Consider the following 15,156-nt stretch of genomic DNA (forward strand, 5'->3'; position numbering starts at 1 on the left):
GACATAGTCCCTGTCCCTCCTGGGGCTCAAAGTCTTAATCCCCATTTTACAGACGAGGTAACTGAGGCACAGAGAATTGAAGTGACTTGCCCAAGGTGTCACCGCAGACAAGTGGTGGAGCCGGGATTAGAACCCAGGTCCTTCTGACTCCCGGGCCCGTGCTCTATCCACTAGGCCACAGTGCTTCTCTATAGCCAGAGAGGAGCAAGTACAGAAAGGCAAAGTCAGAGATGAGACTGAAGGAGACAGAAACAGAAGGAGGAAAGAGAAACGGAGAGACCCTTCCCTTAAGCCTGCTGCCATCTGAGTGTGGCGGGAGCCGGGCCTAATATCGAGAAGGATACTCTCTTCTCAATAGTGGCTCACTGTGACCCTGGTGTGAGGGTAGAACTGTAAAGACTGGTCTTCCAATCCCAGAGGGAGGGCAACTGAATGCTGAGCCACTATTTTGGTGGGCTCTAGCTTCTGTCCCATGCCTGACCAACAGAAAGGAGCAAGGTGGGCTATCTAAAACTGCTCATCCTGCCCAAAAGGCAAAGAAAACAGAACCAAATGACATCCCCAGAGACTCAATTCTAGGGACTGGGAAGAAAGAAGATGTCTCCCATTGGCCTTGCCAGCCCCCCACCCCAGAGAAATCAGCACACCTATTAACAATTGTATCAACCTTGGTGTCATTCCATCAACTCACTCTCCTGGCCACACCTGTCATCCTCAGCAAATTTGCATCCCCTATTCTGCTCAGGACATGCCATCAAGGTTCTCCACACTGCAGACTCTGCCTTGTGTCATATGGTTAGAGGATTTCTGGTAAGCATCACTAGCGCAGGTTGGCAATGTGCTGGTGAGATGAAACCTTAAAGAATTGGAGGAGGAGGCCATCAGCTGGTGTATGATCGTCATTATCAACCAAATAGACTTGGTTAAGTTGACCTATGCCCTGGCTCACCCATCCCCTTGCTGTTACTTGCATTCATTCAGTTATATTTATTGAGCACTTACTGTGTGCAGATCACTGTACTAAGCACTTGGGAGTACAATATAACAATAAACATATTCAGTCTGTCACCAAATGCTGTCGGTCCCACCTTCACATCACTAAAATCTGCCCTTTCCTCTCCAGTCTGCTACCATCTTAATACAATCACTCATCCTGTTCTGCCTATAATACTGCATCAGCCTCCTTGCTGACCTCCCAACCTCCTGCTTCTCCCCACCCAGTCCATACTTCACTCCACTGCCCAGATAATCTTTCTACAGAAACGTTCAGGACATCTCACCCCCTCCTCAAAAATCTCCAGTGGTTGCCCATCCACCTCTGCATCAAACAAAAACTCCTCACCATTGGCTTTAAAGCACTCCATCACCTTGCCCCCTCCTACTTCACCTTTTTTCTCTTTCTACAACCCAGCCCACACACTTCACTCCTCTGGTGCTAACCTTCTCACTGTGCCTCAGTCTCGCCTGTCTCGTCGTCAACCCCTGGCCCACATCCTACTTCTGGCCTGGAACGCTGTCCTTCCTCAAATCCTCCAGACAATTACTCTCCCCCCCCTTCAAAGCCTTATTGAAGGCACATCTCCTCCAAAAGGTTTTCCCAAACTAACTCCCACTTTTCCTCATCTCCCACTCCCTTCTATGTCACCCTGACTTGTTCCCTTTGCTCTTCCCCCATCCCTGCCCCACAGCACTTATGTATATATCTGTAATTTTATTCATTTATATTCATGTCTGTTTATTTGTATTGATGTCTGTCCCTCCCAACCCCCTCCCCACTCTAGACTGTGAGCTCACTGTGGGGGGCAGGGATTGTCACTCCTTTACTGCTGTACTGTACTTTCCCAGTGCTTAGTACAGTGCTCTGCACACAGTAAGTGCTTAATAAATTCAACTGAATGAATGAATGGACAGTTTCCCTGCCCATAATGAGCTTACAGTTACTCTCATGGCCTATTTGCTGAACAATTTGCTCACCTGTGCGTCTCACCCTTCTCCTGATCAATCAGTTGATCATTGGTATTTATTGAGCACTTACTGTGTGCAGAGCACTATACTAAGCACTTGGGAGATTAAAGTACAGCAGAGTTAGTAGACCCGTTCCCTGCCCACAACAAGGATCTGCTCTCATTTCCCTACCTTCCCCATCACTGTGGACAACACCACTATCTTCCCTGTCTCTCAAGCCTGCAACCTTGGCATTATTCTTGATTCATCTCCTCGACTCAACCTGCATATTTAGTCAGTCATTAAATCCTGCCAGTTCTATCTTCATAACATCGCCAGATCCATATTTTCCTCTCCATCCAAGCTGCTACTCTATTGATCCAAACACTTGCCATATCCCACCTTGACTACTGCATCAGCCTCCTTACTGATCTCCCTGCCTCCTGTCTCTCCCCCTCCAGACCATACTTCACTCTGCTGCCCGGACTATCTTTCTAAAAAAAGTTTTGTCCCTTTCTTTCCCACTCCTAGCAGTATAGCCTAGTGGAGTCAGGCCTAGGAGTCAGAGGAACTGGGTTCTAATTCTGGCTCTGCCACTTGCCTGCTGTGTGACCTTAGTGAAGTCACTTTAACTTTGATGTGCCTCAGTTTCCCCATCTGAAAAGTGGAGATTAAATTATTGTTCTCCCTCCCACTAAGAGTGTGAGTCCCACGTGAGATCCAGACTGTGTATAACCTGATTAACTCGGATGTATCCCAGCGCTTAGTACAGTGCTTGGGATATAGTAAGCACTTTTCAAATACCACAGTTGCTGTTGTCCTCAAAATTCCTCCAGTGGTTGCCCATCCATCTCCACATCAGGCAGAAACTCCTGACCATCGAATTTAAGGCACTCAATGAGCTTTCTCCCTCTTACTTATCCTCACTCCCAGCACAAGCCGGCCCACACACTTGGCTCCTCTAATAATAAACTACTCTATCTTGTCTCATCGGCAGTCCTTTACTCAGGCCCTCCATCTTGCCTGGAACCCCCTCTTCACACCCAACAGACCACCACTCTTCCCACCATCAAAGCCTCACTAAAATACATCTCATCCAGGAAACCTTTCTTGAGTAACTTCTCATTTCCCCACCGTATTTTCCCTCCCTTCTGCATTGCACACGCATTTGGGTCTGTATCCACTGAGCACGTTGATTCTCACACATCTCCCAGCCCTACAGCATTTACGTCCATAACCTTAAAGTCCGCTGCTTCTCCTAGCTGTAATTTCTTTTAATTTCTTCCTCCTCCTCTAGATTATAAGATCCTTGAGGGCAGGGATCATGTCTACCAATTCTACTGTATTCTTCCAAGTGCTTAGTATAGCGCTTTGCATAAAGTAAGTGCTCAATAAATACCATGGATTGATAGATCTCTTGCAAGTCCTGGACTGAAGCAAAAGTTTTTTAAAAAAGAAAAAATCACAGGCTGCAGTTGGCCAACAGAGGGCACCAGGTGCCCAACGGATAAACCAAGGCAACCCTCAAAGGGAAGGGTGGGGGGAGAGAAAGAGAGAGTGTGTGTGTATCTGTGTTGTATTGTACTTTCCCAAGCGCTTGGTGCAGTGCTCTGCACACAGTAAGTGCTCAATAAATACAATTGAACGAATGTCTACTTGAGCTTGCACATCCCTAGGCAGGAATCCAGGCACCATCTATCTACAGGATAACAACCACCGGAACCCAGAACAGTGAGAGAGTTTCAGAAAGATTCGATTAGCCAAAGATTTTCACCTTCAGTGAGTGATTTTTTAATTTTTATTTTTGCAGACATTACATTCGTAGCAGACTGAGTTCTGACTCTAGAATCTGGCTCCATCATCCAGAATAACTGTCAGTTTTAACATGCTGTGGTGAGTAAACAGTTTTCATATACTACGTGGTACTGTATTTCTGGGAAAGGGAAAGGGGTCCCTTCTGTTTTTGAGGTAAGGTACCGTACTTCAATCAGTCATGTTTATTGAGTGCTTACTGTGTACTAAGCACTTGGGAGACTACAGTGTAACAGAATTGGTAGACAAGTTACCTGTCCACAAGGAGTGTACAGTCTGGAGGAGGAGACAGGTGTTAATATAAATCATAATGTCTGTGCTTGAGTATTAGTATCAGTCTGCTGCTGCAGGGCACCATTCTATCAATCAGTAGTATTTCCTGAGCACCGGCTGTGCAGAGCACTGTACAAAGCACTTAGGAGAGCTAACAGACATAATCCCTGCCTTCGAGGATCTTGCACTATATCAGGGGAGACAAGCACAAAATAAACAGGAGAAATAAAGGGAATGGAATGATGGATAAGTAATAATTATGGGTTTTACCAAGCATTTTCTTTGTTTCAGACATAGGGGTTCATACAAAATAATCAAATTGAACACAGTCCCTGGCCCATATGGGATTTGTAAACTAAGACAAAAGGAGAGCAGTATCTCATTCGCAATTTACACATGAGGAAACTGAGGCATAAAGAAGTTGAAAGACTTTCCCCAAGTCAAAAGCAGGCCAGGGGCAGATCTCCTGACTCCTAGACCCAGGCTCTATCACTTCATGCTGCCTTTCATAGTCTCTAGAGTGCATAAATCAGTGTACGCCAAAAGGTGATGGGTGGCTGTGAGTGTACATGTACTGAGATGGTAGTTGGGGAGGTTATGATCTGAGGAGAAGAAAAGTAATTGAGGAATGCCTCCTGGAGGTGGCAGGGGATCAGATCCATAAGTGAGTGAGGCAGTCGCGTCATGATAAACCATCCGTGGGGTAGCGATGGCCCGGCGGTGGTTAAAAATTTGACAGTGCCCAGCCCCAAGTTGGAAGCAGTGTCTAGGGTAACAGGGACTTGGGAGGGGTACAGAGTGGCTCTGGAACAGAGTGGGTGGTTAGGGGTACTCCCCATAGAGACACTCTACATTTGGGGGTTCAGATGGACTTCCTAATGATGTCATTATGGAGCAGAAGTGGGAGGTGAATTTTTCCCCACCTCAGGATGGCCAAATGTCAGAAAGTCACTCTTGCATGGATTTCAGGGGGCTTTTGAAGATGGGGAGAGCTATAGTATGGCAGATTTGAAGGGGCAGGGAGTTTCAGGCAGTAGGAAGGGCATGAGCATGGGGTCATAGGAAAATTGAGAATAAGGCACAGAGAACAGGTGAGCTCAGGAAGAATGAAGAGAGTGAGCTGGGCTGTAATGGGAGAAATGAGCTGATAAGAGGAAGAGAGATGATGGAGTGCCTTAAAGCCAATGGTGAAGAGTTTCTGCTTGATGCAGAGAGGGATGCATAACCACCGGGGGTTTTGAGGAGTGGAGAGATGTGCTCAGACCAATGTTTTAGAATAATAATCCAGACAGGGTGAAGTATGGACAGGAGAGGGGAGAGGCTGGAGGTAGGGAGACAAGAGAGGAGGCTGATGCTGTAGTCCAGCTGAGATCTTACAAGTGCCCGGATCAGCTCAGTGACTGTATGGATGGAGAGGAAGGCCTGGATTCGGGAAATATTATGGAGGAAAAATGGATGGATTTGGAGACAGACTGAATGCGAGAGTTGAAACAGCCCAAGGAGTCAAGGATAATATCAAAGTTGAGGGTTTCAGAGACAGAGAGGGTGATGGTGATGGTGTTGTCAACTGTGTTGGGAAAGTTACAAGGAGATGAGTTCAATTTTAGACATACTGAACTTAAGGTGCTGGCAGGATATCCATGTGGAGATATCCCAGAGTCAAGAGGAGGGGAGAGGTTGGGACTAGTAAAATAGATTTGGGAGTTGCCCATGGAAAGGTGATATAAAATGAGAAGAGTAGGGGACCCAGAACAGAGTTTTGAGGGGCAGCCTCAGGTCGTGGGCAAGAGGGAAGAAGAGCCAGCCGAAAAGACTTCAGAAGAGCAGCCTGTCAGGTTGAAAGAGAGGGAGAATTGAGTCATTAAAACCAAGATTAGATAGTCTTTCCACAGTGGTCCCGTGTAGAAAGCAGCAAAGAGGTGGAAGAGGTTTAGAATAGAGTCCATTAGATTTGGCTAGGCAGGGGACATACAGAAGTAATATAAAATGTGAATCCCTATCCTTGACTAACTTCCAGCCAAATGGTGAAGCCAAGCATGCAAAAGTTAGCAAATATATTAGGCTTAAAAAGTTAAAGAATATATATCAATATTCATTCAATCGTATTTGAGCGCTTACTGTGTGCAGAGCACTGTACCAAGCACTTGGGAGAGTACAATATAATAATAAACAGAGCCATTCCCTGCCCACAGTGAGCAGTCCCCAGATTTCCAACTACTCAGCTCCCCTCTTCCCTGGTCCCTGATTCCCTACTTGCCATATTCCCATTTCCTGGTCTCTGTCTCTTGCATCCTCTCCTTCCTTCAGGACCCAAACTTCATCGGATGTATCCCTAGCCTCTATGCATGCTTCCAAATCAATTTACCTTAAAGGATGAGAAAGTGAATATGGGGACCACCCTGAGCAGCAGCATGGTCTGGGGAAAGAGCTCATGCCTGGGAGTCAGAGGACCTGGACTGTAAATCCAGCTCTGCCACTTGTCTGCTGTGGATCTTGGGCAATTCACTTAACTCCTCTCTGGGCCTCATTTTCTTCATCAGGATAACAGGGATTAAACACCTGTTCTCTCTCCCCTTTAGATTGTGAACCCCATGTTCCTGACCTGATTATCTTGAATCTACCGCAGCATATTTTGGTGTAGTGTTCGCAAGGCACCTGGTAAATGCTTAACAAAAATACCATTATTATAATTATAAGAATCATAATATGTATTATTATTATCATTATTATTAACTCTCCTCCCTTCCAACCCACCTGTTTCCCTCCCTAACTCTCATTATCGCCTTTGATTGCTGTAGCTGCTGTTCCTTTTTGTTCGTTCCCATGACAATAAGAACAAGAGACCACTTGTACTGTCATCCTGGATTAGACCCATAGTTATATGATCCAATATTTTGCTTCCAACACTGGTAACCTGATATTTGTGATGATTGCTTTCCTCGATGGCCATTCAGGTGGGTAGCGATAAGCCATCTGTGAATTTATCCCAGCTCCTCTTGAAGCTAATGAATTTTTTCTACCTTCTAGCTTTATTGGGCATCCTGAAGGTATAGGATTTGGTGAACAAGTACATCTGTGATTGCACTCTCCACACCCTTCAGTTTTGTAAACTTCAATCATGTTGTCTCTTGGCCTGTGTCTTTCTTTTTTCTTTTTTAATTGTATTTGTTAAGCACTTACTGTGTGCCAGGCAGTGAACTAAGCACTGGGGTAGACACAAGCTAATCAGGTTGGACACAGTCCCTGTCCCACATAGGGCTCACAGTCCCCATTTTCCAGATGAGGAAATTGAGGCACAGAGAAGTGAAGTGACTTTTGCAAGGTCACACAGCAAACAAGTGGTGGCGCTTGAATTAGAACCCAGGTCCTCTGACTCTCAATCCCCTGCTTTTTCTACTAGGCCATGCTGTTTCAGAATGAAGTGTCCTAATCTTTTCTATCTCTCCTCATACAGAAGTTGCTCCACCCTCCCATCATCTTGGTTGCTCAAGGATGAATGGACATTAGGTCTGTCTCAGTGATGGCATTTCTTATCTTCTTTTGCCCTTATGTCCTTTCTAAAATTCAGCAACCAGAACTTCATAAAGTATCCAGGCAGAGGGGGAGCAGGTTTTTCTATCTTGACAAAACTGCACCTTTTGTTTTGTTTTCTATCTACTTTCTGATTTTTTTAAATTATTTTTGGCTATTTCACAAAGCGCTGGTGATTTTAGAGACTTATTTAGAGGGGGAGCAGATGGGAACCAAGCCTGATAACTTAGTTTGGAAGGTAGCCAACTCCTTCTCAGAGACGCCTGATGCACAGGCTGCTCTTATTTCATTTCAGGCCATCTGAGCCCAGCTGATGATTGTTTAATGCAAGATCCAATTTCCTCACTTCAAGTGATTTCCTCCCCAAAATGGGAACAGGAGCTTTGCTGGGTGGCCCAAACTTAATGTTATGTAAAAATCCCAGCCCTCGCAAGTCTCGGTTTGAGATGCTAACAGAGGAAGTGGGTTGGTGGGTTTTCAGTCGGTGGGGTGTGTTTGGACTGCAGGCAGGGCATCATTGCCAAGTCTTTTACCAACATAGTCCATTCCCTCAACAAGTGGTCTCTTGTTACTCCCAGTAGCTCTAGCCCTGGCCCAGGCTCTCGTAACACTGTGGAGGAGATGTTCATGATGGGAATGGATGAAACTGTGAGGACTCTTCCCTGGGGAACCCCACAAACCCATTATTCTAGGTGAAAATGTTGTTTCCTCTTGAAATGGTTCATTTCCTAGGCCTGTTCTCCTGTGAAAAGAGTTCTAACCACACCTGATGTTCAAGTGCATTCTGGGCCAGTCAGAACTGGAAGGGGCCACAGACTTCACTGCCAGAGGGGTGAAAGGTGGTAAGTGTTGTGACACTGTCTCCTTCTTGGTCAGATCCAGTACCCTATATATAAAAGAAAGTTGGGAGGCAGCCTGGCCTAGTGGAAAGAACAAAGGCCTGGGAATCAAGGAGACATGAGTCCTAATCCCAACTCTGCCACCTGCCTGCTTCATGACCTTGGGAAAGTCATTTAACATCCTTATGCCTCAGTTTCCTCATCTGTAAAATTAAAATTAGATATCTGCTCTTCCTACCTCTAAGATTATGAGCCCATGGAGCATAAGGCCTATGCTTTATCTGATTATCTTGTATCTACCCTAGTACTTAGCATAGTGCTTGGTGCATAGTAAGGGCTTAATCAATCAATGGTATTTATTGAGCACTTACTGTGTGCAGAGCACTGTACTAAGTATTTGGAAGATTACAATAGAGAGTTGGCAGATACATTCCCTGCCCACAAGACGCTTACTGCCTAGAGGAATAAATAGCATAGTTATTAAAGTGTTAGCATCTGCAAGCAGATTGATTGGTTTGCAGGTGTTAACGGGCTGTACCTGCTCCTCCACCTTGGAGGGAGAGAGGAAAGGTAGCCGCATTGAACACACACACATACACACTCAGGCACAAGCACAACCACGTACACATATACAGAAATGCACACAAAAATATACTCTTCTGGTAGGATTCCCTTATTCTATAGTCTCCTCTCTGGTCCCATCTCCAACCTGAGGCAGCGTACTGAACCTGAAGCCAGCAATCAATCTATGGATCAATGGTATTTATTGAGTGCCTAATAATAATAAATGATAATCATGGCATTTGTTAAGGGCCTATTTGTCAAGCACTGTTCTAAGCGCTGAGGTAGATACAAGGTAATCAAGTTGGACACAGTCCCTATCCCACATGGGGCTCACAGTCTTAATCCCCATTTTACAGATGAGGTAACTGAGGCACAGAGAATTGAAGTGACTTGCCCAAGGTCACAGAGGAGACAAGTGGCGGAGCCGGGATTAGACCCCAGGTCCTCTGACTCCCGAGCCCATGCTCTTGACACTAGGCCATACTGCTTCCTAATTAGTTCAACCACTGTACTAAGCCTTAGGGAGGTTGCAGTAGATCCAAGACCCCTTCCCTGACCTCAAAGAGAAGCAGTGTGGCTTAATGGACAGAATACGGCCCTAGGAGTCAGAAGGACTTGGGTTCTAATGCCAACTCTGCCACTTGTCTGCTGTGTGACCTTGGGTAAGTCACTTTGCTCTTCTGTGTCTCAGTTCCCTCATTTGTAAAATGGTGATTAAGACTGTGATCCCCATGTGGGGCATGGACCGTGTCCAACCTGATTAGCTTGTATCTATCCCAGTGCTTAGTACAGCGCCTGGCACACAGTGAGTGCTTAACAAATACCATAAAAAAAAAAGAATTTACAATATAATGTGGGGAGACAGCAGTCCTTGGGACTTTTTGGGAAGTGCTACTCTCTTTGCTGGTGTGGCTGCACAGCCCAGATTTCATGGGAGCCTTGTCCTCTCTCCCCTCTCCCTTTCCTCCCCACTGCTCCAAAGAGGAAGATGCTTGCTAATCAGTCAATCAATCAATCAGGGGTCGTTACTGTGTGCAGAGCACTGTAGTAAGCACTTTGTCTTGTCTTATGCCCTCGAGTCATTTCCGACCCATAGCGACACCATGGGTACATTTCTCTCAGAATGCCCCGCTCTTCATCGTTCTGGTAGTGTATCCACAGAGTTTTTCTTGGTAAAAATAAGGAAGTGGTTTACCATTGCCACCTTCTGCGCAGTAAACTCGAGTCTCCTCCCTCGACTCTCTCCCATGCCGCTGCTGCCCAGCACGGGTGAGTTTTGACTTGTAGCAGATTGCCTTCCACTTGCTAGCCACTGGCCAAGCTAGGGTTGGAATGGATATTCATTCATTCAATAGTATTTATTGAGTGCTTACTATGTGCAGAGCACTGTACTAAGCACTTGGAATGTACAATTCGGCAACAGATGGAGACAATCCCTGCCCATTTACGGGCTTACAGTTTAATTGGGGGAGACAGATGGACAAAAACAGGACAACTTAATCACAGTAAATAGAATCAAGGGGATGTACACCTCATTAATGAAATAAATAGGGTAATAAAAGTATATATAAATGAGCACAGTGCTGAGGGGAGGGGAAGGGAGAGGGGGAGGAGCAGAGGGAAAGGGGGCTTAGCTGAGGGGAAGGGGGGAAGGGGGCTTAGGTGAGGGGAGGTGAAGGGGGGAAGGGGGAGGGAGCAGAGGGTGGGGGGGCGGAGCAGAGAAGGAGCAGAGGGAAAAGGGGAAGCTCAGTCTGGGAAGGCCTCTTGGAGGAGGTGAGCTCTCAGTAGGGCTTTGAAGAGGGGAAGGGAGCTAGTTTGGCGGAGGTGAGGAGGGAGGGCATTCCAAGACAATGGTAGGACATGGGCCAGAGGTCAACGGCGGGATAGGCGTGAATGGGGGATGGTGAGGAGGTGAGCGGCAGAGGAGCGGAGTGTGCGGGGTGGGCAGTAGAAAGAGAGAAGGGAGGAGAGGTAGGAGGGGGCAAGGTGATGGAAAGCCTTGAAGCCCAGAGTGAGAAGTTTTTGTTTCGTACAGAGGTTGATAGGCAACCACTGGAGGTTTTTAAGGAGGGGAGTGACATGCCCAGAGCATTTCTGCAGGAAGATGATCTGGGCAGCAGAATGAAGAATAGACTGGAGTGGGGAGAGACAGGAGGAAGGGAGATCAGAGAGAAGGCTGACACAATAATCCATTTTATGAGAGCGAGATATTATGAGAGCTTGTACCAGTAAGATAGCCATTTGGATGGAGAGGAATGGGCGGATCTTGGCGATATGGTATGCCTCCGCTTGATTCTCCCTCCCATAGTCGAGACTGGTAGAGTCCTGGAAACTCTCCAGGTGTGACCCTGAGAGGGGATTAAGCACTTGGGAAACTACAATACAGTAGAGTACCATAAACACGATCCCTGGACACAAGGAGCTTGCAGACTAGACGGAGAGATGGACATGAAAATAAATTACAGTTGGATCTATACATAAGTGCGATGGGGCTGGGACTGGGGTGAAAAAGTGCTTAAAGGGTACACACCTAAGTGTATAGGCAACACAGAGGAGGACAAATAGGGGAAATGAGGGCTTAGTAGGGGAAGGTCTCTCGGAAGAGATGTGATTTTAGGAGGGCTTTGAAGGTGGAGAAAGCGGTGGACTGTCGGATATGAAGGGGGAGGGAGTTTCAGGCCAGAAGGAGGATGTGGGTGAGGGGTCAGTGGCAAGATAGACAAGATTGACAAACAGAGAGTATGGTGGTGTTAGAGAAGTGGAGTGTGTAGGTTGGGTTACAGTAGAGACCAGTGAGGTAAGGTAGGAGAAGCTGCATGGCCTAGTGGAAAGAGCATGGGCCTAGGAGTCAGAAGGACCTGGGTTCTAATTCCAGGCTCTGCAACTTGTCTGCGGTGTGACCTTGGGCAAGTCACTTAACTTCTCCGTGCCTTGGTTACCTCTTCTGTAAGGGACACAGGGACTGTGTCCAACCCGATTATCTTGTATCTACTCCAGTGTTTAGAACAGTGCCTGGCACATAGTACGTGCTAACAAATACCATTATTAGTGGGGGGGAGAGCTGATAGAGTGCCTTAAACCTAATAGTAAGGGTATTCTGTTCGATGAGGAGGTAGATGGGCAACCATTGGAGGTTTTTGAGTAGAGGAGTGATGTGGACTGAGCAGTTTTTTAGAAAATGATCTGGGCAGCAGAGTGAAATGTGCACTGGAGAAGGGAGAGATGGGAGGTCAGCAAGGCAGCTGATGCAGTCGTCGAGGCAGGATAAGAAAAGTGCTTAGATCAGCGTGGTAGAAGTTTAGCTATAAAGGAAGGGTCAGATACTAGAGATATTGTAGAACCGACCAGAATTGGTTACCGAGTGACAAGGCGGGTTGAATGAGAGAGATGCGTCAAAGATGAGTCAAGCTTATGACCTTGTGAGACAGGGAGGATAGTGGTGTTGTCTACAGTGATGGGAAAGTCTAGGGGAGGGCAGGATTTGGGAGGGAAGATGAGGAGTTCTCTGTTAGACATGCTAAATTGAAAAGAGAGAGTCAGGGAGTGGGGGGTATAGCTGGCTTTAGTCTGCAGTGGCAAGTACCTCAACCTCCAGAAGGTAGCAGTGGTGGATAGTGAGATCATCCGTTCATTTTTATACCGGAAAGTCTGGCTTTCAGTTAATATATCCCCAATCTGGTACTAAGATACACATTTGTGTTCACTATTTTCATTTTCAGCAGTCATCGAATTCCGTGACTCAGAAGCTGTGCTGGTATTCAAGGGGAACTGTAAAGGGAACACCAAAGCTATGGAGTGAGTGGAAAGTTCCAGGGTCCGCACCAAAAGAAACATTTTAGGTTCATGTAAATTCAGGACTTCTACAAAATGGTGCCTATGCCATCATTATGATTATGCTGCAACCCCACAGCACTTATGTATGTAACCTCACATCCTACCATTTCCATGATAGAATGTTCCCGCCACTCCTGTGATTGATTACTCAGTCTTTTCAAACAGCTTGTCAGAGACCTTTTGAAAATCAAAATAAAGTCCTCTAGTTCTCCTTGACCCATATATACTACCTGAAGGCCTAGTTCATTCAACTGGCTCAGAGGCCCCTCACAGAGTCCCTTCTGGCTGCTGAAATGCTACATAAGGAAACAGAGACCTGACTCCAGGACCTGGACTCCAAAAGGGACTTCTGTGAGCAGACTTCCTGAGCAGATCTTGGTTGCATGATTCTCTATTAGGCATTCTGGGGGTTTCAGAACTTGATTTAAACACCATGCTGCCCAACCCGTGCTGCAGAAGGGACTTCCGTGAGCACACTTCCTGAGCAGACCTAATTTGCCTGACTCTCTGCTGAGCCCTCTGCGGGGTTCAGAACTTGGCTCAGGTACCTTCCTGCCCTTGTAGAAATTACATTCTAGAGGGTGAGACAAGATAAGTGAACTTAGATTCTCAACAAAGGTGCATGGAGGACATATTAGTGTTTATTTACAAGAGCGAGGATAGGCTAAACGTGGTGGGTTCCATGATGTATCTCTTCGTGAATCAGGGAAAATTTTCCAGAGATGATAATCGAGTTCATTCCTGAAGGATAGGAGGGATGTGGTTCAGTGGAGGGAATCTGAGAATGGCAATCATTCTGAGCAAAGGGGCAAAAGGATAATGGTAATTTCACAGGTAGGTGAAATGGCAGAGTATAAGGATGTGTGCAAAAGGGCTGTGGGGTTGGAGTTGGGATGAGTATCAAAGTGTTTAAGGGGTACAGTTGCAAATACATAGGCAATGCAGAGGAGAGGATGAATAGCGTGGGGAAGGGGAAGTGAGGGGTTAGATGGGGAAGGCTTCTTGGAGGAGATATGATTTTAGGATGGCATTGAAGGTGGGGATAGTAGTGGTCTGTCAGATATGAAGGGGGAGGGAGTTCCAGGCCAGAGGGAGGATGCGGGCAAGGGGACGGTGGTGAGATGGATGACATCGGGGTACAGCGAATAGGTTAGCGTTAGAGGAGCGAAGTGTTCAGGCTGGAGTGTAGTATATTGGAGAGGTGAGGTAGGAAGGGGGAGACCTGACTGAATGCTTTAGAGCTGGTGATAAAGAGTTTCTGTTTTAACCAGGGCCACAAAATGCCTGCCTTAATGGAGTAGAGAGGGTACAGCTGGAACTCTGCCGTTCTCGGGGATGGGTGGGGTTAGAAACAACAGCCCCTTCAATCTGGAGGCCCCATTTCATAAACTGGTTCTGTTCGGTACAAAGCAGAGAGAAGCAGGCAAGAATAAAAACAGAAATAGTTGACACAGCTGTCCCTGTGGTTGCCATGGTTCTTATCATTACTTCCACTTATATCTGCTCCCATGGGGTTCCACATTACCTGTGAATAACCAGTAGGGATTGGTAGAGATGGACATCCAAAAATGGAAGCGAGACACAGAGACAAGCTGCCAGCTTTTTTTTTTCCCTGCTTTTAGTCTCATTTGCTCCTGGCTGCCTTCACCAGGCTCCCTACCTCCACCTCTGCCACCATGGTCCTTGCTGTTGACCATCTTTTAGTGTGGTGAAACAGGGGTACACATTTCCATGATGATGCCTCTACCAAACCAAAAAAATACTAAAATTCCATCTCTAAATTTCTTTCCTCCAAATAGGAGTTGGAAGAATATAAACATCCCAAATTGGTGATATTTTCTGACGAGCAGCACTGGGTGTCAGGGGGGCTGTGGGACCCTGGGTCTGGGTACGGGCTCTGCTGCGGAAGCCGGAGAGACGTGACATGAGAATCCCGACTGGCCACATTGGCTCCGGCACAGCTCTCTGACTCACCTGAGCCCCCTTCGGTTCTATCCCCACATTGGGCCATTTGCTACTGCATTGATGCACTGGAGAAGCGGCATGGCATAGTGGAAAGAGCATGGGTTTAGGAGTCAGAGGACGTGGGTTCTAATCCTGGCTCTGCCACTTGTCTGCTGTGTGACCTTGGGCAAGCCACTTAACTTCTCTGTGCCTCAGTTACCTCATCTGTAAAATGGGGATTAAGACTGTGAGCCCTATGTGGGACAACTTGATTAGCTTGTATCTACCCCAGTGCTTAGAACAGTGCTTGGCACATATTAAGCGCTTAACAAATACCAAGATAAGAAGAAGAAGAAGAAGAAGGAGAAGAAGAAGTGCTTTCACAGCTTAGAAAATGTGCTGCATAGGTGAAACT

The 15,156-nt window shown here is 46.6% G+C and overlaps 1 protein-coding gene across 1 annotated transcript in view; it reads left to right on the forward strand.

Annotated features, from left to right (window-relative positions):
- SHISA5 (shisa family member 5) overlaps positions 1–15,156 on the forward strand; it is a 108,789-nt gene that overhangs the window by 4,255 nt on the left and 89,378 nt on the right. Inside the window, exons 2-3 of the mRNA XM_029050412.2 lie at positions 3,755–3,837; positions 8,293–8,402. Coding sequence (XP_028906245.1) covers positions 8,330–8,402 — 73 coding nt within the window. The 5' untranslated portion in view covers positions 3,755–3,837; positions 8,293–8,329. The remainder of the gene's footprint in view (positions 1–3,754; positions 3,838–8,292; positions 8,403–15,156) is intronic.

This window comes from Ornithorhynchus anatinus, chromosome X1, assembly GCF_004115215.2.
Source record: "Ornithorhynchus anatinus isolate Pmale09 chromosome X1, mOrnAna1.pri.v4, whole genome shotgun sequence".
NCBI classification, from domain to species: domain Eukaryota; kingdom Metazoa; phylum Chordata; class Mammalia; order Monotremata; family Ornithorhynchidae; genus Ornithorhynchus; species Ornithorhynchus anatinus.